The sequence below is a fragment of the Schistocerca nitens genome, chromosome 1, assembly GCF_023898315.1.
Source record: "Schistocerca nitens isolate TAMUIC-IGC-003100 chromosome 1, iqSchNite1.1, whole genome shotgun sequence".
NCBI classification, from domain to species: Eukaryota; Metazoa; Arthropoda; class Insecta; order Orthoptera; family Acrididae; genus Schistocerca; species Schistocerca nitens.
This window is the reverse complement of record NC_064614.1, coordinates 344,244,537-344,269,124: the sequence shown is the minus strand read 5'-3', so window position 1 is coordinate 344,269,124 and position 24,588 is coordinate 344,244,537. Positions and strand designations below refer to the sequence as shown.

At 41.3% G+C, this 24,588-nt stretch overlaps 1 protein-coding gene across 1 annotated transcript in view; it reads left to right on the top strand.

Annotated features, from left to right (window-relative positions):
* Positions 1–24,588, top strand: part of LOC126235656 (CD63 antigen-like) — a 79,097-nt gene that overhangs the window by 17,315 nt on the left and 37,194 nt on the right. The window contains exon 2 of the mRNA XM_049944375.1: positions 23,208–23,396. Coding sequence (XP_049800332.1) covers positions 23,208–23,396 — 189 coding nt within the window. The remainder of the gene's footprint in view (positions 1–23,207; positions 23,397–24,588) is intronic.

Here is a 24,588-nt window from a genome sequence, read left to right as displayed (position 1 = left end):
AACTCACTCACACACACACACACACACACACACACACACGCACACACTCATTGATTCCAGTGAGGGTGACAACTACTGTGTGTTGAACAACACATGCACCAGTCAGTTCCTCAGTTGGCGTCGAGTGGATGAGTTTTTTCAATTACCTTGCATTGCAAGAATTGTATGTAAGAGCCTGAAAGTAAATGGACTTGTATCCTAAAGAGCTGCGACAAAGCAAAGCTTGACCGATTATCAGATAATTGTCCACATGGGTTTTGTGGACGAGTATACTTTTAGTAGCCGCGCGGGATTAGCCGAGCGGTCAGGGGCGCTGCAGTCATGAGCTGCGTGGCTGATCCCGGCGGAGGTTCGAGTCCTCCCTCGGGCATGGGTGTGTGTGTTTGTCCTTAGGATGATTTAGGTTAAGTAGTGTGTAAGCTTAGGTACTGATGACCTTAGCAGTTAAGTCCCATACGATTTCACACACATTTGAACATTTGAACATTAGTTCTGCTCCTGTAAATAAACTGTTATCTCGTTAGTTCACATATTTATATTGGAATAACGTATTTGTAATAAGCACATCGGATTATTATTTTCCACAGTGTTTAAGAATTCAGGTCCTGTCATAGATAAGTGATCTATATTCAACAGTCCGATAAAGAATGTGGTTTACACAGTCTATCATATGATGACAGTCGTGGTCGGATATCCACATTAAGACTACCTGGCTGAATCCGATTAGAACGATCTGGTATCGAAATGAAATTACAGAAATCGGATAACTTGAACGTCTGTATTTCAACAATGCTTCGCACATAAATTCCTATGATGGAGTAACAGGTAGCAACTGTCTAAGAAAAAGTGAGAAATATGTCTACTAGTAGCAATGTAACGTAATTATAAACCACATTTATGTGATGGAAATACTGAATCGAACAATACACATCTATTTCAGTGGTGGTAAGATACATCATATGGGATTTGCTGAGACATAATGACAATAATAATAATAATAATAATAATAATAATCGCGTGTGGCGGATAGTGGAAACCCTCCCCCATATGGGTGGTACCGAGGAAATCAAATACTAGGGGTGAACCAAATACTAACACAATCCTGAACGGCTACTCAATCCGTTGAACGCAAAATCCAGACACGTCTGAGTGAAAATCACCGTTACTCTGGTCACCGTGTTAGCTCAATGAGCTTGGCTGAAAATATTTGCTTTCAAAGGCTTCAACACCCTCTGGTCCTGTCCGGTCCTGGTATCACCCAAGCACAACCAATGAAACACAAGCAAACGTAAACTATGCAAGCAAAGTCAACTTTATCCCAGGTGGTACACAACCCGGCTGTCGACAGGCGGCAGTTGGATTTTCGGATTCTGGGGAGTCCAGGTTATCACGACAGAGAATATCGAAGATCTCTGGTAAATTTCCCTACAAGCAAAAAACATGCATTTAAAAGTAAACATCGATACCTTGATCCAAACACGAAAACTAAATAATTTCACAAAAGAAATGGACCGACAAAAAATTCTCATCCTTGCACTTCAAGAACCACGACTAACTGACAATGAAACCGTGTATTAGGGAAACCATTGCATCTTCAAGAGCAGAATACAACAAAAGGTAACGAAAGGCGTACCAATCTTCGGCATTGCATTTCTCGAACACCGATCTATCAACTCTGCCAAAGAATTCACACCGATCGACAATCAAAAGGTTCCAATGGCTCTGAGCACTATGGAACTTAACAGTGGAGGTCATCAGTCTCCTAGAACTTAGAACTACTTATACCTAGCTAATCTAAGGACATCACACAAATTCATGCCCAAGGCTGGATTCGAACCTGCGACCGTAGCAGTCGCGCGGGTCCAGACTGAAGAGCCAAGAACCGCTCGGCCACCGCGGCTGGCCCGTCAACAAGCGACTTATGACTATGGTCATTCAGAGCCCCAGTAAAACATATACACTCATCAAAGCACGTGTCCCCACCAACATCGACGGCCGGAGTGTTCGAGAGGTTCTAGGCGCTACAGTCTGGAACCGCGCGACCGCTACGGTCGCAGGTTCGCATCCTGCCTCGGGCATGGATGTGTGCGATGTCCTTAGGTTAGTTAGGTTTAACTAGTTCTAAGTTCTAGGGGACTGATGACCACAGCAGTTAAGTCCCATAGTGCTCAGAGCCATTTGAACCATTTGAACCCACCAACATCGAAAATAAGAAAAACTCCGACAATGTTGAAAAATTCTGGTACACACTCGAAAATACCATGAGCAAAATTCACCAAGATGACGTGAAAATACTAATGGGAGACTTCAACTCTATTTGGGACAGAAAAAACGTGTAGAAAAATCATTGGTACAAATTCAACACACCGAAACGCTTAGACTAACGTCACACGTCTGACTGACATTTGCCAATTGAACCACAAAAGGATGTCTTCCCGCTTTAAGAAAAAACCAGTCCCCAGGTAACATGCTTAGTAACCAGGTGCAAGCTGCTTTTGTTCGCCTTTCGAGACTTGCTGAAAGCCAGATTTTTAATTCTTTTGTAGCACAGCTACAAGCAGGCAGATAAAAACTTAATAAGGGAATCGTAAGACAACGCTCGAGCAAAATTCTTCTTGCTACTTTCAGTAACTCTTAGTGTCAGAGTGAAAACCTTACGGTACTGCCAGATTCATAATGCCACTTTTGTTTTCTGCCGACATTTTTTTGTTGTTGTGAATACATAATTTTATCTATGAAAAGCCCCATTTTCATAACACTTACGAATGGTACAGGAAATGAAATAAATACAGATCTTTTCTAAGTGTAAAGTCTGTAATATCCTACTAATTCGTGTTAAAATAAGCCCAATTGTCTCACAGAAACTTAATGCTTTATTAAGATAGACTGCCGTCGTGATGTTTCTGTATTAAGCTGACTTTAGTTTGTATTAGTACAGTGAATATTTTAATTGCATTTTCCATTAGTTTACTAAACGCAACAGTAATTATCAAAGAGAAATTAATTAGCAGCAGAATTTTCTTTCACGATATCTAAAACGATATGACAATGCTAAAGTTGTTTACAAATTCTACGCCTGTAGAAACCTACTTGTTCTAACGATGTCAATAAACCAGAGTAGTTTTAAAAGTATTTTCGTCTAGAAATGAATTGCCTTGACGGTTGATCGATCTAGAGTGGGAAAGGTAAAATTTTACAAATATATGACGAGAGGGACAAGTGCTTGAGAGAGGACTTCCCTATCAATACAAATGTGCCTGAGAGACGACTTTCCTATCAATCTCCTGGATAGTTTTGTTTCTCAAATCAACATAGTGCGTTATCATGCAGTAGCACAGGTGATGTAGTTTTGTTGCTCGATTTTCTTACACTGTGACCGAAAGGTGTCTCAGTTGTTGGCAACAAATTCCAGCTGTGTTGCACACACCCTGGGGGCAGAATTCGTAGCCCAAAACACACTTTTGGATTTATCAGATGTAAAATAATATGTTCACGCAACTCTTTCCTCGAGTTTACGTCTTTTGGTGGGGCTCAGCCTTTCATTTCTTCTTAGGAAGTTAACGATAAAGGCATCATAACACGTCACCAGTAACAGTACTGCATAGGAATGCTCGATGAGTGACCTGATGACGTTCAATAATAGTTACTCTGTTGATTTCTGTTGTTTCGAATTAGAGCATGCAGTACTCCTACACCAGACTTCTGAACATTGCCTGTTGAATGCAAATTCAAGTGGTTCATAATTATTTTAGTAAATTCACTCGATATTTTTATGTCCTTTAAATTACATTTGCTACATGATTCGCATTGAAGACGTAGGAAATGTATGTTATTTGGTCCGGGAAGCACGTTCCAACAGAAACTGATGCTTACATTGACATTTATGTTGCGAATTAGTCGTCTTATCCATCACATGGATAACGAGGATGCTCCGTTTTGCTACAGTTGTTTCATAGCTAACAAGGGAACCTCCCCATCGCACCCTCCTCAGATTTAGTTATAAGTTGACACAGTGGATAGGCCTTGAAAACTGAACACAGATCATTCGAAAAACAGGAAGAAGTTGTGTGGACCTATGAAAAAAATATTCAAACCAAACAAACTGAGTAGTCCGTGTGCATGATAAGCAACATCAAGGATAGCTTGAGCACGGGAGCGCAGTGGTCGCGTGGTTAGCGTGAGGAGCTGCAGAACGAGAGGTCGTTGGTTTAAGGCTTCCCTCGGGTTAGTTGTTTGATTTTTTTTATTTTCAGACAATCATCACCACACGTACAGTTATTCAACAAATGTAGGAAATAATCATACAAATGTTCGACAATCGTTCGATCCCTTAAGGAACTTTCCGATGCCTTACAGTTCGGAAAATATTCATTGACATTGTTATTGGAGTCACGAGCTATATTTGCTGGATTCATATTGCCCACGCAATGCATCGCACGTATTTAATGCACTCTCGTCCAAAGTAGCGAACAGTTAACTGCCAGCCAGGGAGCCTCATTAGCAGGAATACTCTCTCTTCCGTGCGCTATAGTCGACTGACGTCATGTCTTTCGATGTTTTTTAGGTGTAGCGTCATCATACTACGGCGCGGTTACCTCGCATCGGACAGACGGACGGACAGATAATAATTGTCTGAAAATAAAAATTAAACTTTTCACTCCTGGGAAAATTTGACGGAAGGACCTCTCGTTCCGCAGCTGCGTGCGCTAACCACGGGATCACGGCGCTCCTGAGCTCACCCTATCCTTGATGTTGCCTATCTTGCGCATGGACTACTCAGTTTGTATATTTTGCTTATTTTTTTCATACTTCCACACAACTTCTTCCTGTTTTCTCGATTGATCTGTGTTCAGTTTTTCAAGGCCTATCCCCTGTATCAACTTATAACTAAATCTGAGGGCGGTGCGATGGGGATGTTCCCTTGTTAGTGGTATTGTGTGTTGGTGGCGTTGCCAGTTTACATACTGTGCATGTAACTCACAATAAATGCGTTGGATTCCTCCTGTGATCAGTTTACTTGAAAAACGTTTGTTGTCATCGTAATTTGTGTAACTGTCTCTCCGACTTCCAATTTGACAATTTGTGGAAAAATTGTTTACCTCGTTAGTCCTAGTTTCAAGCATTGTCTGATAGAAAATGTAGGCATGAAGGAGTCTGTAAAAGCAATTAATCGCTATTATAGCAAACTTTTGAATCCACTGGACACTTGAATTCTATATATTGATTCTGAGAGTTTTGTTATTTCTCTTGTTATTTACTGTCCCAAAGTCATCCGTGAGAATAAAATTAAAGGCAGTTGGATTAGGTTCCTGATCTATAAACTGTGATTTAATATTCTGCGCTGCTAAATAAATTTTGAAGGTTGTATTCTTTACGTAAAACAGAGTATCGATGTCAGTCCTAGGATTGACGATAAACTTCAGAAATACAATTACGGAAAAGTGACATATCGATTACGGCTACTCACCATCAACAATAGTTGTTACCCATTGTTTAGTATTTGCTATTTTACCGTCGTTACCCTTTAGAGGCCAACCTGATCTTTCCACAGTGCCATTTTTACTTGCTTCTTAATATGTCCTATAACTACAGATTTGTTGAAAATATGAACTGTTAAATACGCTATTCCACAAATTAAAAACTTACAGTTATTCTTCATATCTTGAAACTTACTACCGTTGACTTTCACTGAAGGAAAGATACGTAATAATAAAATGAAATCAAAGATTAGAATGTCGAAGCATAGTGTGAATGGTTAAAATGAAATGAACTAAAAATCATCTTCTTGTCTAAAACACTTTACTCTTCCAGAGAACTTCGGTACCTCTCAAAATTTTTTCAGCTCTGATGTTTAGCCACATGTGGAAAAATAGCGGGTCTCATGATGCAGCACTGTTTAGCCGTCACAAAATAAAGCCTCAAAAATCAGTAAATAAAACTATTCTTGTACAGTTGCTCCGAATCGCATATACCAACCGCCCTTTGCTGCGACAACTACTCAAAGTCTATTGGGTATTTGATTTTGTTCTGCTTTTTCGGGCCTCCTTACCTCTCCTTCTAGCCCAACCTTTGTTCTGCAATTACGTCTTCATCGGGGAGCTTCTCCTCAACAGTTTTATTTTGTGCTGAACTGTTTTGTACCCTTCTTGCATACACACGTGTGTCACGTATTTTATAGAGACTGAATGAATATATAAGGTGAGTATTTCTTCTCTTATCAAATTAAATATTACATATCTTGCTGTGAATTAATTTGTTTGTCCCCATTCCACTTATTGCGTTTCCTTGAAATTATATAAAACATAAGTCTGTAAAAAAAAATCGCGTATAGCCTCCTTTGGCTTCCACAACAGCTGGAAGTCTGTTGGGCATTGAGCCCACAACTCGAGCCACAGAACTAGGAGATTCAAGTAACTCATTCCAAGCTTCATGAATTTGCTGATTTGTCGTGCGTTGACAAATGGGTGGTTCTCACTGAAACGGCGTATCTGCTGATCCTGAGCTTGCGTTGTTTTGCGGCGACGGCCATGAGGCCTCCCATTCAAGTTACCACTCTCTTCCTTTCGTCTGATCCACCTGGCTACCGTCGACTTGTGAAGACCCATAGTTCTCGCTATGTCGGCATTTGAAGATCCCTCTGCATGGAGTATTATAGCGCCCTTGTCTGCCTCAGCCAGATGGGCCATTTAGCGTTGACTGAATGATTCGTCGCGGTTAATATTGGCTGCGGAAACAGCGCTGGCAGGAAACAGACTGCCTCCTCCAAGATGGCAGCCGCAACGCAGTGGCCAAGTATGTGTAACACGGAAATCGATGGCATAAAAGACAGATCGCAAGCCCGTGCCCGTGTCATTACATAGTGGAGCAACTTAAAATCTCTAATTTTTCTCAGAAGGGACTGGTCCACTCTTGTCATGTCTTATCCTGATAAATATTACATGAAATGAAATGTTTACGTTTTGCATATGCGGCAGGCCTGAGGCAAGAAACATTTCTGAAATATCTGAGGCAACCTGAAGAACACTTCGTGAATATTATCTGTAGAAGGTTGCCTTATAAGAAGGAAAACGTGTTTATCCCCGCTCGCCGTGTTTCCAGGTGGCGCAGTTTACTCGGAGGCATACATAATTCTCGCCGGGCGTAAGAAGCGACTCGACGAGCGAGGGGAACTCGCCAAATGTCATAGGCTGATTGTCCCGAAACTTTGCTCAGTGAAGGAGAGGACAAAATAAGCGAACATGTGTTTCGGCTTATCTGCAGACACTCGACCGTTTCCGAGAAAACGACGGTCAAAGTTATCAACGCGCTGTTGCTCTAGTGTAGATACCTTCTGCAGCCGAGAACGCAATTGAAGCGGTGGCTACCGTCGTTCCTTCTTAACACTGATTCCCGTGTTCGATACCATATTGGGTTTTTTAATTATTTTATTTTCCTGCCTCTCTATCAGAATTATCTACGAATGTTTTTTTCTAAGTTATGTTGAAATAATGTTGTCATTATTCGCCAATTAACTTTATGTGTAATTAATGAATTAAAAAGTAATAAACGAATGAGACAAGCTGATCTAACATCATCTGGGCTGCCTCATGTATCGTTATAACCAAATATTTTATAAATGTTAACCTACATTCAGATCCGATGATGGCTCCTTTAGTGTGTTGAAACCGGTTATCCAGTAAACAATATTTAAGCGATCTTGGCTTCTGAATTATTTCTACAACAGAGTGATCGCCCCACTACGCACTGTGTGTTCCCTTTTTAACTTATTTCTTTACACAGTAAATTAACTGACGAATAACGACAACAGTGTTTCAACATAAATTGGAATAAACATTCGTAGATAATTCAGAGAGTGAGGGGAAAAAAAAGGAAAAACCGGGTTTCGAACTCGCAGCGCAAAGTTCAGAAATCGATATGGTAGCCGCAGAGCCACCGCTCCAGTTGAATGCTTACCCGCTAAGAGGTGTCTACACTATAGTAACAGCGCATTGAAAACTTTGACCGTCGTTTTCTCAGAAGCGGTAGAGTGTAAGCAGATAAGCTGAGACACGTGTTCGCTTATTTTGTCCCCGCTTTCACTGAGCGAAGTTTCAGCAAGATCGGGGTATTTCCTCGGGAACACAGGAAGAAACCATAGTAATAATGTAATTCAAGGCTCGCAAGAAAAGATTTAAGTGGTCCTTTTTCCCGCACACTGTTAATGAGTGGGACGGTAGAGAAATAACCCTAACCTTCTGCCAGGCACGTAAGTCCGGATTGCCAAGAAATCCTGTTGATGTAGTCATGTAGATGTAACGACGAAATTATGTTTTAATTACGACATGTGACTTTCATTTGATTTAAACATCGAAGTTGTTTGCTGTTTCAAAATGGTTCAAATGCCTCTGAGCACTATGGGACTCAACTGCTGTAGTCATAAGTCCCCTAGAACTTAGAACTACTTAAACCTAACTAACCTAAGGACATCACACACATCCATGCCCCAGGCAGGATTCGAACCAGCGACCGTAGCAGTCGCACGGTTCCGGACTGCGCGCCTAGAACCGCGAGACCACCGCGGCCGGCTCGTTTGTTGTTTATTTACTTTTTGTTCAATAGTTTCAGGCATATACAAACACCTAGGCGCGTTAAATTGATATTGAAATAAAGTGTCATGCGTGGACCAATAACAATAAATTCCCACCTACTTGTTATAGTACTGCAGTATCTGCCAGCGTCTTCAGAAGTGGATATCGCATACGAAGTTCCTAGGGTGTTTGTAATGGATATTGCAGACGACTTCGACAAAGTTTGAATGTAGCTTCGTAAAAGTTCCGTGAGCAAACGATCTGAGTTGCTGGCGAATACAGTTTATCCTCACTAGACAGTATATATTATCATTATACATGAGGTGAGTAGGGTTTCGCCGCGTTGCGGTGGCCGAGCGGTTCCAGGCGCTTCAGTGACGAACCGCACGGCTGCTTCAGTCGCAGGTTGGAATTCTACCTCGGGCATAGATGTCTGTGATGCCCTTAGGCTAGCTAGGTTTAAGTAGTTCTAGGTCTAGGGGCTGATGACCTAAGCAGTTAGGTCGCATAGTTCTTGAAGCCATTTTTTGACCTTTCGCGTAAATTTTCTTTACATAAACCGTCGTATCTTTTGATTGCGTTGACATAGAAGCTCACTTTTTTACACCAGCATGGGACCGGTTACAGCAAGAAGTGCGATACATTTCCGCTTATTATGTCCACCCGTTCTGGAGGTAAACGGGTTTTAAGGGTTGGGTAGACCGATAGACGGTCAAGAAAGTGAGACTAGTAGGGTTCCGTTTTTACCGGTTTAGGTGACGAAATCCTAACAACGAAAACACTGAAGATGAGGGCCGCATAAATAACACCCGCTACTCTTTATTCGAAATGTTCTAGTTGCTGTCGATACATAAGCATATTAGTCGTAGCTACGTTTTCGATCCAAATCACGTTTACAGGAATGCAAATAGAATGTATTTGCCTATACACGTGGTAATTCACATCCCAGTATTAATGCCACCGCGTTTTAGAAGTACGAACATTCTCATTGCTAGCTAGCTTAAGAAACACTTCTGCTAATGAACGTTTTCTGGCTGTGGCGAGTCTAGTGGAGAATTCGAAACAATGCAGAATACGTTTGGCAGCTATGTAGCCGTTTATTTCCTGGGGTGGTGCAGAATTATCCTACAAAATTTACTCTCTAATAACAGTAATTTGTTATTTCGATAAACATCCCGAATGATTGTCACATAAGCGGTGACATAAAGGAAGAAAATTCATGTTTTTGAGTCCAGAAAGCTCTATGCAACAGAAACTGCAGATTTTCATTTCGAAATTGCCTGCTTGTTCATGTCTGGGGTAATAATAGAGGGCTGTTTGCCTAGGTTGTCTGCTAGCATAGTGAAAGGAAGGTCTGGTTTGTTTTCGGTTCTAATCTCTATGGAGGCAGGTAGAATATCAGTAAAGCAATTTTAAGAAATTATCGCGCACCCAATACGTTTTATCGCTACCTTTATTCTGTACTGGCGCCCTGTGCATGTCAATATGACACTCTTGTAGAATTTCATACATGTTACTGCCTACTTTTTCCGCTTCTGTCAATAATGGAATTGACTTAAGCGTGGCACTGAATGATTTTTAACTGAATTTCGTTATGAATCTTCACGCATTGCTAAATTTGCACACTTTCATGGTAGGTCAGCAACGGTAATCCAGTATGACTGGTCTGAACGTTGACACAGACCGTTTCGCGGCCGAATGCGGATAATATTTTGCTACTTCGTAACGATCTGGGGTCCTTTGTCTTACTGAAACAGTTAAGTCATCTCGATAAGTTGAAATTCATTTTTATTTGTCCAGTTCATACCAATTAGCGTTTGTTCTTTCAGTTCTGTCTTATATTTACGTGTTGTATTTAACACACTAATCAGCATTAATATAGTCTTACAAATTATGGAATACAGTCTAAAAAAGTTCAGATAGTTTGTCAATTTCACGCCTGCGCATAGTATGTTGGTAGCACTTCGTCGCCTTGCCTGTTATGCTGTGTAGCAGACTTTAAAGCCGTGCGGATCAGCATAACGAAAAGGCGAGGGGTCTCGCTCGTTTTGTCCACGACTGTACGTTTGACCTACGGCAGCGCCATCTAGCGGGCCAATCATAGCGCCATCTGGTTTCCCGCATCAAGCTAGACGAATTTCGTGCTTTGTAGTTTTTTCGTTTGACGCTTATTTCATGAGATATTTGGCCCGGTCACGATCAATGGACCATCCTGTAGAGGCGACATTCCATAGTGCCGTCTCTCATACAATTCGGGAATAGTTATGGGAACAGTGCGTAATAGTTACAAATAAAATAGATAATACGTGTACAAAATCTTGTCATGTTGTGTTCATGTTGACATCTGATAGGAGCCTGTTTCCTGTCAGATGTCAACAAAGACACAACATGAAAACATTTTATACACGGATTATCTATTTTACTTGTAACTGTGCACCGTTTGCACAAGTATACTTGTATTGTATCACGTGAGGCGTTACTGTAGAATGTCGTCTCTCTGAACTGTGTCCAATTAATGTGAACAGTCGACGAAATAGAATGGCCTTGTAAAAACATTTTTTATTCAAATGATCTGAAGTTGGCGATTTAATTTCCCAAAAACTAGTAATCATTGTGTATTTTTTTGCGATCTGGGTGAATAAACTTCCGTAATAAGAGCAACAGTCGTGTGTAGATTCTGAGACTGGCTCCAATACAGCTGACATTCTCTGGTAATGATCATAACGTAAGTTAAATTAGGTACTTCCTGCATCGCACTTCTGCTGCATAAAAATGTATTGCTGACCATTAAAACTGCAATATCACAGCTTGTCAGAGGAGGCTTCTATCTTGGAACCTTTAATTCAATGACCTTCAAGCTGCGGCTCACGTGCCACATGCGGCCCGAATCAAGTATTACGGCGGCTCGCGTTCCTAAGGCGCATTTTATAATACGAGGAGAGGTTTCAGAAAATAACGGGAACAAAAGTTACGAAACAAAATACCTTTATTGGTTTTCAAAGTAATCAACATTTGCTACAACTCACTTCTGACATCGATTGTAAAGCGCTTGGAAACTGTCAAGCAAACACCTCAAGTGGGACAGCTCGAAGCACCGTGGGCACGTGTTGTTGGATATCCGTAACGTTTGCTAATGTTCGTGAACAGTATTACTTACACTGTCTTTACTTCTTTTCTTCTGCTCTAATTCTCAGACAGCCGCCGATCACCCGCGAGCATCCGTCGCACTCGTGAAATATCAAAATGGAGCGCAACGGAGCAACGCATGAACATGAAGTTTTGCTTCAAATTAAGGGAAACGGTGACGTAGGCTCATGGAATGTTACGACAGGTGTACGGTGTTGAATCAATGAGTAAATATAGTGTACCTGAGTTATTTAAACGCTTTGGAGAAGGAAAGGACACGGTTTCGAGGATGAGCGGCGTTCGCGTCAACGCGCACGGCCCCAGACAACATTGAACGAGTGCGACGGATGCTCGCCGCTGAGCAGCGGCTAACGTTGTGAATGAGAGCAGAAGAGTTGAAGATAAGCAACGACAATGAAAGCTCTGTTGTTCACTAAAATCGGCAGCCATTGCAGATATCCAACAATGCGTGACCACGATGCTTCGAATGGTCCCACAAGAAGTGTCTGCTCCACAGTTTCCAACAGCTTTACAACCGATGTTTGAAGCCTGTTGTAGCTAATGGTGATTATTTTGAATGACGGTAAAGGTATGTTGTTTGTAGCTCTCGTTTCCTTTATTTTCTGAAACCATTCGCCCAACTTTTCTGACGAACGTAATTTAATACGGATCTAGCAGCCAACAGCCGAATTCACAAATGTCGAGTAACGTTAAGAGCTTCTTAAGAGTGTAGTTTTTCTGCCCAGACACGGATAAAAACCCAAAGACAGTGATATTTTAAGAGGATCATAATTTCAATTGACTGTTGGTGAATTCTTCCGTGAGAGACATAAAGCTGACCGCCTACTTTCAGTTGCGAAGGGTAAGTAGCTCGGTCGCAGTGGCGTTAGATGATGTGAGAGGGAGGAATGTTTTATTGTTTGTCTACCAGTTCACGGGCGTACGCGACTCGAATTACCCCGGGAGGAAATGTTAGTTTGACAATTAGTGAACACGGATTCAGGAAATATCGTTCTTCTGCAACACAACTGCCTCTTTATTCTCATGAAGTAATGCGTGCTATTGACAGGGGATTTTAGATTGATTCCACACGTGTAGATTTCCAGAAGGCTTTGGATACCCTTCCTTACAAGCGGCTTCTAATCAAACTGCGTATCTTTGGAGTATCGTCTCACTTGTGCGACTTGACTCGTGATTTCCTGCCAGAAAGGCAACGGAAAGTCATCGACTAAAACATAAGGTGTGAAAAGTGGCAGTTGAACGTAATAATGATAGATGTGACGTCATCGACTTGAGTACTGAATGGAAGTCGTTAAACAGTCTACTAGAGTACTGCTGGATCCTTACCAGATAGAACTGACGGAAGACATCGATAAGGTTCAAGAAAGGACGGCTTGTTTTCTGTAATCGCGAAACAGAGGAGAGAGAGTAACGGATATAGTACACGAGTTGGCGTGATAGCCATTAAAATAAAAGTGTTTCTCGTTGAGAAGAGATTTTTCACGAAATTTTTATTTCCAAGTTAATCCTCCGAATGCGAAAATATTTTGTTGGCTCCCAACTACACATGGGCAAATGATTATCGTAATAAAATAAAAGTTTTCAGAGCTCGCACGGAAAGACTGAAGTCGTCCTTCTGGAACGGTTGTCAAATAGTGTGAAAATGGTTCGATTAACCCCCTGTCACGCATTTGAATGTGAATTGCAGAGCAGTCATGTAGAGGTAGACTTACTGATCATCTGCTATGGCATAAATTTTGACACGGAAGTAACATGGATTCGTGAATGTGTGTTATAGAAGAGATCATTTTCAGCTGCGGCACATGTTTATAGCAAAGAATATGACATTAAATTACGGCTATTGTAATACAATGCAAAGAGTAGAAGGAAAACGACATTCGAAAAGTTTATTAATAATTTGTGACCGTGTTTCGCATTGCGTAATGCTTTTCAATACAAGTACAATTACTGTTATTAATCTATTAACCACATAGACATCACAGCAACACTTCGTCAGGAAATTACAGTGTTACTACTTTGGGCTCACTGAGCGAGGCAGCAATCTGAAACAGAATAGTCGGCACGAAGCGTTCCAAATGGTGCCGACTTTCCGCGATCTGTACTTTGCGGCCGGCAGCAAACTTACCGTGACCATACTACACTTAATATATTTGGGGCTCACAACACACTAATTTAACAATTAAATAAGGTCAGTATCAATGTGGTCCGAGGTGCTGCCAAACAAATATAGTATTGGATCTTGAGCAATAAAGTTTGACAACCGCTGCTTTACGTCAAACAAAAAAAATGTTTTCTATTCCATTTAAAATCATCCCTGTTCGTCGTTAGAGGTAGGAAAGGAATAAAACTGCAGCACCACTTGGGAAAAAAAACTTAAGAGACAAAATGACCAGGAAAAAATGGAACTCAGCGATTCTTTCTGTTATCTTAACATTGCTATACGGCGTGAGTGCAGGTACACAGAAGCCCTCAATTAAAAATTAAATGAAAGTGTTTCTAAATGGTTTGAAATATAAACACATCAAAAAAAGGTTTGCATCGCCCTGGGTCCCAGAACTCCTGAAGATTGTCGTTGACTGTGGATATTGTGTCACAGACACAGTCCCTTTGACTGTTCAGCGATGTCACTAAACCCGCCCAAAGATGTAAACAACCATGCATGAGCAGCTCCTATTAGTCAGAAGGTGTCAGATAGCCGATCATTTCCAGTCATTCCACCAGGAAGGAGGTACACGACTCGTGTTGTCTGTAGTTCAACCATACCCCGACTGTCAGTACCGCCGTTCTATCACGTCCGCATTGTTACTTTGTGCCAGGAAGGGCTCTCAACAACGGAAGTGTCCAGGCATCTCGGAGACAACCAAAGCGATATTGTTCGGACATGGAGGAGATACAGGGTGACAGGAAGATACAAAGAGATAGGAGCTAGCGATGACATGCATCGCTCAGGCCGCCCAAGGGCTACTACTCCAGTGGATGACCGCTATCTATGGATTATGGCTCTGAGGAACCCTGACAGCAACGCCACCATGTTGAATAATGCTTTTAGTGCAGCCACAGGATGTCGTGTAACGACTCAAACTGTGCGCAATAGGCTGCATGATGAGCAGCTTCACTCCCGACGTCCATGGCGAGGTCCATCTTTGCAACCACGACACCACGCAACGCGTTTTAGATGTGCGCAACAACATGCCGAATGGACCGCTCAGGATTGGCGTCACCTTCTCTTCACCGATGAGTGTCGCATATGACTTCAACCAGGCAATCGTCGGAGACGTGTTTGGAGGCAAGCCGGTCAGGTTGAACGCTTTAGACACACTGTCCAGCGTCTGAAGCGAGGTGGAGGTTCCCTGCTGTTTTGGGGAGGCATTACGTGGGGCTGATGTACGCCGCTGGTGGTCATGGAAGGAGCCGTAACGGCTTTACGATACGTGAGTGCCATCCTCCGACCGATAGTGCAACCATATCGGCAACATATGGACGACAGTTCGCACCCCCATCGTGCACACCTTGTGAATGACTTCCTTCAGGATAGCGAAATCATTCGACTAGAGTGGTCAGCATGTTCTCTAGACATGAACGCTATCGAATATGCTTAGGGTCGATTGAAAAGATCTGTTTATGGACGACGTGACCCACCTACCATTCTGACGGATCTACGCCGAATCGCCGTTAAGGGGGGGGGGGGGGGGGAATCTGGACCAACAGTGCCTTGATGAATTTGTGAATAGTATGCCACGACGAATACAGGCATGCATCAATGCCGGTGTGTACAGCACTCTGGACCACCACCTCTGAAGGTCTCGCTGTATGGTGGTACAACATGCAATGCGTGGTTTTCATGAGCAATAAAAAGGGTAGAAATGATGTTTATATCGACCTTTCTTCCAATTTTCTGTACAGGTTCTGGAACTGTCGGAACCGAGATGATGCAAAACTTTTTTTGATGTGTGTATCTTTTGATGTGTGTATCTTTTACGCTACATCTTAAAATGACGTCGGTGCTGCTCAGGACGACTATACACCAAATACCAAACGAATGTTGCTTAAGCCATCAGAGAACAAGGAGCTACCACGAGCATGGAGTCAAGCGGTCTACCGTTATGAGGAGGAAGCAGGGAGAAACTTCACCGAGAGAAGCTAAACTCTGGGCTATAATCTCAGAAAGAGGGATATATCGCATGAACATATTACTGTTTGCAGAGAATTGTTTCTCCCATACTTCATTGGTAAAATCGGGAAATGTAAATCTACTTGGGGAATGAGAATTTGTAAATATTTTAAAATATTCCACAAAAGAAAGCGAATTACGGAACAAAATAATGATGCAAACAGTCCGTCTTTCGTTTACTTAATATCACAAATTTATTTCGGAGAAAGTAAATAACCTTTTAACTCATCCCGTTTTGGCTATTCGTGGAAGTGGAAGTTAAGGCGCTTTTGTATTGATCATTCGTGAATAGAACTCAGTAATATCGAGCTGAGAAATGTATCGTTTTTCATAATGAGCTTGCGTAGCTGAAAGTGCTATAAAGCTCGAATCAATGTAATTTGCAGTGACTGTTGAAACCCAAGCAACGTTAAAAGTTTTAGTTTTTCTTCACCCCAAGGAAAAATAACTCTCATAATTGTTAAGTACAGGCATGATTAGTAGTGTTATACAGCGCCTTGGCGATTGACTACCCGCAGAGCAGTAATGTACCCGGGTCGCATGCTATGGCATACTCAGTACGGCATGACCGCTATCGCACCACAAAGCTCGTGTTATTCAGTAGAATAACTGCTTGCAGGAATTGCTAGCGACCAGACCAACATTTCCTTTACTTGGAACTAAAATAGAAAGTTTTCATTAGCCCCTCAATCTCCAACAATCCTCCACCCACATCAACGAGCTCCAACCCATCCGTCACTCCGAGGGGGTGAAATGCTTAGCACACTGAACTCTCATTCGGGAGGACGACAGTTCAAATCCGAGCCTGACCATTCCGGTTTAGATTTTCTGTGATTTCTCTAAATAGCTCCAGGGAAATTCCGGCGTGGTTCCTTTGGGAGGGCACGGCCGATTTCCTTTCCCATTCTTGAATTATTCCAAGTTTGTGCTCCATCTTCAATATCCAACTCTTCCATTCTTCCACCCTTCAATCACGTATTTTCGAAGAAAAAAGTACGTGTGCTGGGAAAGAAGGTAGATTGCATTACGATCTTCATAGATCTATCTTAAATCAAGTTGACTGGCAGATTTATGATAGCTCTTCCCTTTAGGACGAAAAAGCAAGCCACTTTGACGGTCAAGGGTATCATACACTGGTTGCAGTCCACGTACATACCTTCATGACGATCATGTTTCCCGATGGCAGTAGCATTTTTCAGCAAGATAATGCTCCTTGTCAAAAGGCCAGGAGTGTGTTAGGGTGATTCGAGGAATATAGTGGGGAGTTTAAGTTGATGTTCTCCCCCTCAACTTGCCAGCTCTGAATCCGATCGAACAGATCTGTGATGTGATTGAATGTGGCGTCAGAGCTTATCGCCCCCTCCCCGGAATTTAAGGGAATTAAGTAACTTGTGTGTGCAGATGTGGTGTCAACTCCCTCCAACGACCTATCAAGACCCCATTGCTCCATGCCACGACGCGTCGCCGCTTTTAACGGTGCCAAAGGTGGACATGCCAGCTGTTAGGTAGGTAGTCATAATGTTCTGTCTGGTCAGTGTTTGCTGCCCGAGGTATCGCCCCACAGTGTCAATATTGGCTCTTGAGCAAAAATGTTTGACGAACCCTGGTATACAGACACTACATTTTTCCTTGCCCTCTATGCGAGTGGAACAGAAAAGGGAATGACTAGTTGTGGAACAAGGTACCCTGCACGACGCGCCGTATGGTGGCTAGCGGAGTACGTATGAAGATGTAGATATTGATATAAGGAGACGTCATTTTGTTGCTTTGCTATTGCTATATTTAGTCAATGCACATTGGGTGGCGAGAGAGTTAGCTACAGCAGGGAGTTCCCTCCCAGCAACCACTAGAAGCAGCAATTTACACTTGTCGCCGTGACAGACTATTAGTTTCGACGCATAAGTGAAAATTCTGGAAAAGTTTCTATCTTCAGGCATGTAGAAGATATAGTTTTGTGAAATCGGAGGTATCTTTTCGGAAGACCCTGAATATATCCGGAAACAGGAAAAATTTTCATTATCTTTACTATTTTTATGATTGTGGCCACCTATATCTACTAATATGTTTCTATATTTACAATGACGTTTCGGCTGCTGTCATCATCAGATGAAAGCAGATTTTGTAACAGAGCGTTTAGGGTAAGTTTCAATAAAACTTGTATCTCAATGGGCTATAGGTTTTATTGAAACAGATACCGAACATTGTTTTACGTAAAATTTCCTGGTAGTTTAAGAGTATGTGAAAAAATAAACATCCCTGGTATGTACTGGCAGTAATTTTTCTTTCAATTGTCTGTATTTGCTTAGAAATAAGATTAATAAACAGTGCTTCTTCGTGAAGTACATTAAACGTGACAAATACTCACAAAATTGAAATACTTTTCGTGTTAGACTTTCAGCTTTGAATTAAGGTGAAATAAAATTTCATTTCTTCATAGCCAATAATTTAAAATGTTTTTCACTTCAGAAGTTGAAAAAATCTGAAAAGGAAAGAAGGTATGAAATTAACGTCTTCTTGACTAGTTGACTATTATAACTACACTTTTTTTTTAAACTTGTTGAAATTGATTAAAATGTTAGTAGAAAGGAAAATGTGAATGATAACTGAGTCTTCTAGCGTACGCATAAATCTCGGTTACCGCTTTTTTATGTTTTCAGGTTGTTAACTTAAAATTCCTTTTGCAGTTAGATTAGCATTATTTATGCTTTGCAAGTGAAATTCTTTCGTTTTAGAAATTGGTTGAAATCATGGTTAATGTTAGGATTACAACTGACATTTGTCTTTGTACTTGGATCCATATACCTGCATTTATCTATAATCTGTATTTTGTTCCCAGTTTCGGTTTATTAGTATTTTCCATCTTTCTTTCCTTACGTGGCCTTGGAAACCTTTACACGTCGTTTAACTATTCTTAATACACACGATATGTTATCACAAATTAACCATGTTAACATTCACACTTTCGCTCACGGGAAGGCACGAATGTCGAAGCAAATCAGCTTCCTGTTCGATAGGTTTTATGGCTGCTCATTTAGCTTATTTGCATAGTGCTGTGTCGTCCATTTGCAAACGTCTACAGTTTTCTAACATTCAGCCATTCTGTGTATTGCGGTGTCTCTTATGTACATGGCGGTACCGAATGGCTTGTGCTATTGATGAAACCTGGGCCGTAGCTCTGCGGTGGGTAGATCATGGATGATGATGTTGCGTTAGAGCGTACGTCAAAGTTATACATTCGTCAGAGAGATTTTTCGCTGTAGTCTTCCAGTAGACATCCAAACTTTTAAACTGAATGTTCGAGGTTACACGTTTAAATGAAGATAAAATTTTGGTAATACTCTTCGGACTGTGATTCCTTCCTGTTTCCATTTTCCCGACTAACTGCCAAATATATTTAATACAGTTGGTTTTGGCCAAATATAGTTCATTTTCTCCTGATATGCACTATTCTTTCTCTAAGGACTCTGCTCTGCCCAGAGGGCCTGTGGGAATATGAAGTATGTTTTTCACAAGGAGTAGTTTTGATTCGTATTCGACGTCAACCAGGTTTAACCTGCCTTCTTTCGCTGGAAGCGTAAAGTGTTCTCTGGCGAGGCGGAGGAGCATATAGTGGAAACGTATCAACGTTCCTCTTCTTATTTTCTACACAATTTATTTGCGCTCTTGTTCAGGAATTCACTGATTCTGTTTCTGAACAGAACGCCTAGTGTTTCTGTTTCTTTGCATTCCATGTAAGCATAAAAATGTTCAAATGTGTGTGAAATCGTACGGGACTTAACTGCTAAGGTCATCAGTCCCTAAGCTTACACACAACTTAACCTAAATTATCCTAAGGACAAACACACACACCCATACCCGAGGGAGGACTCGAACCTCCGCCGGGACCAGCCGCACAGTCCATGACTGCAGTTCCTGAGACCGCTCGGCTAATCCCGCGCGGCATGTAAGGACAACTGCGTAAACTGCCTAGGTGTATGTGATTCGTTATGCACAGTAATTTGCTTTTCTTCACATTAATAGCTGCTTCACATACCAAGATTTAGTTAGTTCGTTCAACTTCAGTGTCATTTTTCACTATTGTGGTTAAGTCATGTAAAGTTGCAGTTTACAATGTTTTGTATTAAATATGACTATTAATAGCTCTAAGGATTTGATAAATAAAGCCGCGAACAACGGATATTCTTGTCTGACAGATCTTTGCACTGGACGTCCTATTATTAGGTAATCGTTCATTTGGATCCTTGAAATACTATATATATATCGATAAGAGTGTATTATTGATTCCGGGAAGATAAAGTGAAGTATCAAATGCCTCAAAAATCGTGGCTCACTTTGTAAAACGCACGATCTAAAGCAATACTGAGGGAGCCAGTATTTTGCTGCTGAATACTGTGAACCCGGAGAAAACAGTCTCGCAGTATCCCCGTTCCATTAAAGATTGGAACGCTACTTGTCTGGTCTGGTCCAGCAATTTCATGTAGTACTCTCTGTATTCTCACTACGAGGATTTTTGCAGTTATCTTGTAATCTGTGCAAAGCAATGTGACTGGATGGTAATCTGATATTGTGCACGCTGTTGAATGTTCCTTTGTTCTCTCGCCAAATGGCAGAAACCACACTTTTAATCAGGATAACTTGTGTGGCCTTTGCACCTGCCAGTGTTACCTTTCAAACTGTCTGGTTTTAATTCCAATATTCCGTTTCTGAGCAACCTCATTTCCTTTACTCTGTCATACCACAAACTATTTGATTTTGTATTCCTCATAAGTTTTGTAGTAAAATTCGCCGGTATCTTGTTTTTCGCAGCAGATTTCATATGAAGCGTTAAAAAAATGATACAATAACGCGTTTGACTACCTTCTCCCACCGTTGCTGTGATGCCTATAGAATCGTTTTGTTCTTCTCCAGTTGGAGAACTCTATGCTTAAATTTTTTCACCACGCTTGCGCGAGGTTGCTAGAGTTTAGTTTCCAGTAGCACTTTTCATACGGAACTGATGTCGAGAATGCTTTAATTAGAACTGAATGGTGGTCAGTAATGCTGAGCGGTAAGAATTAATAGCTGTCTACGTCGATATTTCCGAGACATAAAAATGTCCAATCTCGATGCTGCATTTGAGCGTATGTAGGAATAACGATTAGTCAGAACGTTAAGCTTTTCAGCTACGCATTTTACACTGACAGCAATTGTTACTTATCACAGGGGGCTGAAATGTTGCCCTTAGTATTCATGGCTGGTAGCACACAAAGTTACTCCCAAGTATCAGTCCATTACGGTAGTTTCTTAAATAATAGGTGAAAGTTTATGGGGAAAAAGTTTGCCTGCCCATTTTCTTGCTCTATCTGGATGAGTCATATTGAAGGTGCTCTGGGCATGTCGTAAACTTCGTAAGAAAGAACTGTTAAAAATGTTTTCTCCCCTTAATGAATCATATAATCTCAGTTACAGTATAAGCTGTACTGTCTGTAGAAATCTCAGAACTGTGCACTCGCCCCAAGTCAAAAGCACACGGAAATGGGAACTTTCATTGTTGCATGCAACTCGATCAGTAATATATCAAGCAAGAAAATGGACAGGCAAACTTTTTCCCGAGAAACTTTCACCTATTAATTTATATATATAATGCGCGCGAACAAATTTGTATTTGAGTTCCTCTCATATTTCTATTCATAAACGTATTCCTCTACGGATGCTTACGCGTCTTTAGTCTGTACTTTTTTCGCCTGTATCATTTTCGTTCGATATTTATTGGACCAGTCTCTTTCTATACAGTGATTTAAACTGATTATTCAAGGTTTTTCGTGAGTTTGTGTAACTATTACTGCTCGTCTATTTCCTTCTTAAGTTTGTATGCATTACCTGTCTTCATGTCAAAGGAGTGAGCTACGTCAAGTGCATTATTTTAATTTTTACATGTTCAGGTCATCTGCTGCTGCATATTTCGCCAGTGACAACATTGCGGATTTTCGAGGTATGCTGTCTCTCGCAATCAAGCTCATCGACTAAATCTTATATCGCTAGAAAATCGGTTGAATTGTCAATATTTGTGTGGTTACTGAGCACATCTTACAGTGAACAGCTCTGTCCTGCAACTTATTATCGTATGAATATTTGTTTGTCTGTTCTTCATTTTACATTCTTTACTCCACTTGAAAACTTTTAGGTCTGATATCTCCTCCAACGACAGACCCTCCAAGCCATTATGCCTTGTACGTGATTAAAAAAAGTCAAATCGAATAATTTCTGTAGCATTAGTTTACAAAGAATTCTAAATGCTTTAAGTTTGAGATATATGGAAATCAGGCTGGTGCCAAAACGAAGGGCTCCATATCATTTCGGTTCCTGGCTGAATATTGTGTTCTGCATAGGCCTACGCGCTCTGCCAAAACTTGGGTTCGGCGGTTATGGTACATTACATAAATGACGTAGTAAATTGTAGAATTGCTGGTAGTATTGATAATATTGGTAGTAAAGGAACGTAACTGAAGGTGTGAGGGAGAAACTGGGATCCGACGACTTCTCCTTGTTTTTTATATATTTCTTTTACACGTAACGAAAATCACACGTTATTCAGTGTTAGTCCGTCATGTATTTTACATCCTTAAAAAATACAGGCTGGATTTTATAATAAAATTGGTTGACTTCTGCGCCCTTATGTAACTAAAGCAAATACTTTTGATGTAAGTACAGTCTACATGCACAAACATAAAAAATTATGTAATTATTGTTATTATTTTGTACTCAACAGAATGTTCTTCATGATGATCAGAGTCAAGAGTTTCCTGTTATAATTGATAAGTGTGAAAGTTGTTTAGCAATAACAGAAACCCGTTTTATATAAGCTCGACGAAATATTGAAGCGAAGATTGATATGTTTTTGTTTTATGTTTTCTTTACGTTTACCTTTCTTTGAAGAAATTGCGTTTTCTAGTGCTATATAATAAATCTGTATTTTTTATGTATACTACAACGTCTTTCTGTTTCGTGTCAGAAATCAACAATTTTTGTGCAAAACCTGAATTTATTTTTAAGTTGCAGACCGGCGGATAACTATTTAGGACAAAAAGAATCCATATGTTACGCGGACGTTTCTATATCCCCACCCTCTTTCGAGACGGTTAAAGTGCAGGTAACGCGGTTACGATCTTAATTGACCAAAGCTACTATAAAAGCTTCCGTAGTTTACGCTTACTTACGATAGCTTGCAGCAGCCTGTGGTAATTCTACAACTCTAGTCATTATTATATGCCAACGTACAGCTGCGTTTTTCCACTATCACACATTATGTAGTCATATTAACAAATGGCTGTTTTTTTTTTCAGATCTCCGGCATTGGCTTGATTGCGGCCGGTGCCAAAGTGGTGGCGGATGTCGGTGGCTACTCCAACTTCCTGGAGGGCAGCTTCGTCGCGACGCCCGTCGTACTCATCGTCATCGGCGTCATCATCTTTTTGGTGGCGTCGCTAGGGTGCTGTGGCGCCATCCGGGAGAGCGCTCCGTTACTCATCGCGGTGAGTGGCTTAGCGAAGAAAAAGTGGCAGCAGGAGAGAATGAGGGAGAGAAATGCGATGGGAAAAAAAAAAACGGGAGAGATTGGCAAATTACTGAGAGTGCAAATGTGGAAGAGACACGGAGAAAGAGGGAGGAATTATCAGACAGACAGAGAGCTGAAATGACCTTCATGGTGACATTCGGCTGGAGACGTGATTGCTGTGAACGAAGCGGCTTCAACTCGGCCCGAGGTGAACTTCATGTTTGGGTATCCTTTTCGCTTATGGTAGAGGAGCTCAAATCTCATCTTAGTGCACCCCTTCTTAGTTTAGTTCACTTTGGGCGATACTATCGATTAACAGCTCTTTTCGTTCCCTCCACTGTCCGCAGCTCGTGGTCGTGCGGTAGCGTTCTCGCTTCCCACGCCCAGGTTCCCGGGTTTGATTCCCGGCGGGGTCAGGGATTTTCTCTGCCTCGTGATGACTGGGTGTTGTTTGCTGTCCTTAGGTTAGTTAGGTTTAAGTAGTTCTAAGTTCTAGGGGACTGATGACCATAGATGTTAAGTCCCATAGTGCTCAGAGCCATTTTCGTTCCCTCCACTAGTTGTGGGCTGGCGGTTGGCACAGAAATTTTGAGAGAACGCGGTGTCGTCGACATTACCAGCTGACGAAATACCGAATCCGTAAAGAGCAAGGATACTATACATGGGAAGACAACAGGATTATTTCAGTGAAGATAAAGGAGAATCAAAAAGTTGTTATTCTGCAGATGTAGACTTCTATCTACCTACCCATTCCTCTCGGGATTCCGAACTGCTGTTCCATTCGACGAAGGCCTTTTCTTGTTTCGCAAGAAGCATGAAAATATCCTGATGTTTCTTAATTATTCGTTTCTGTGCTCAGGTGGCAGTTTTCGAACCAAGTAGCAACTATGTATTCCGAAATTAATGCTTGTTGTCGCCAAAGCGACGTGTTAAAACGAAAAAATATGTCATGCCTTGTTCCGAAAGTAGTCTTTGTTAACAACATTTAAATAAAAAGCGTCTGTCCGAATCACATTAATTTTATTTTTATTGGAAGTTAGCAAAAGAATGACTTCAGTAAAAAGTTAAGAACACTTGCTCGCTTGAAACTGAAAGAGATCACCAGGAAATTGACATTATAGGTATCACGGGACAGAATGGATCTGCATACAGAACACTTATTGAGAAAC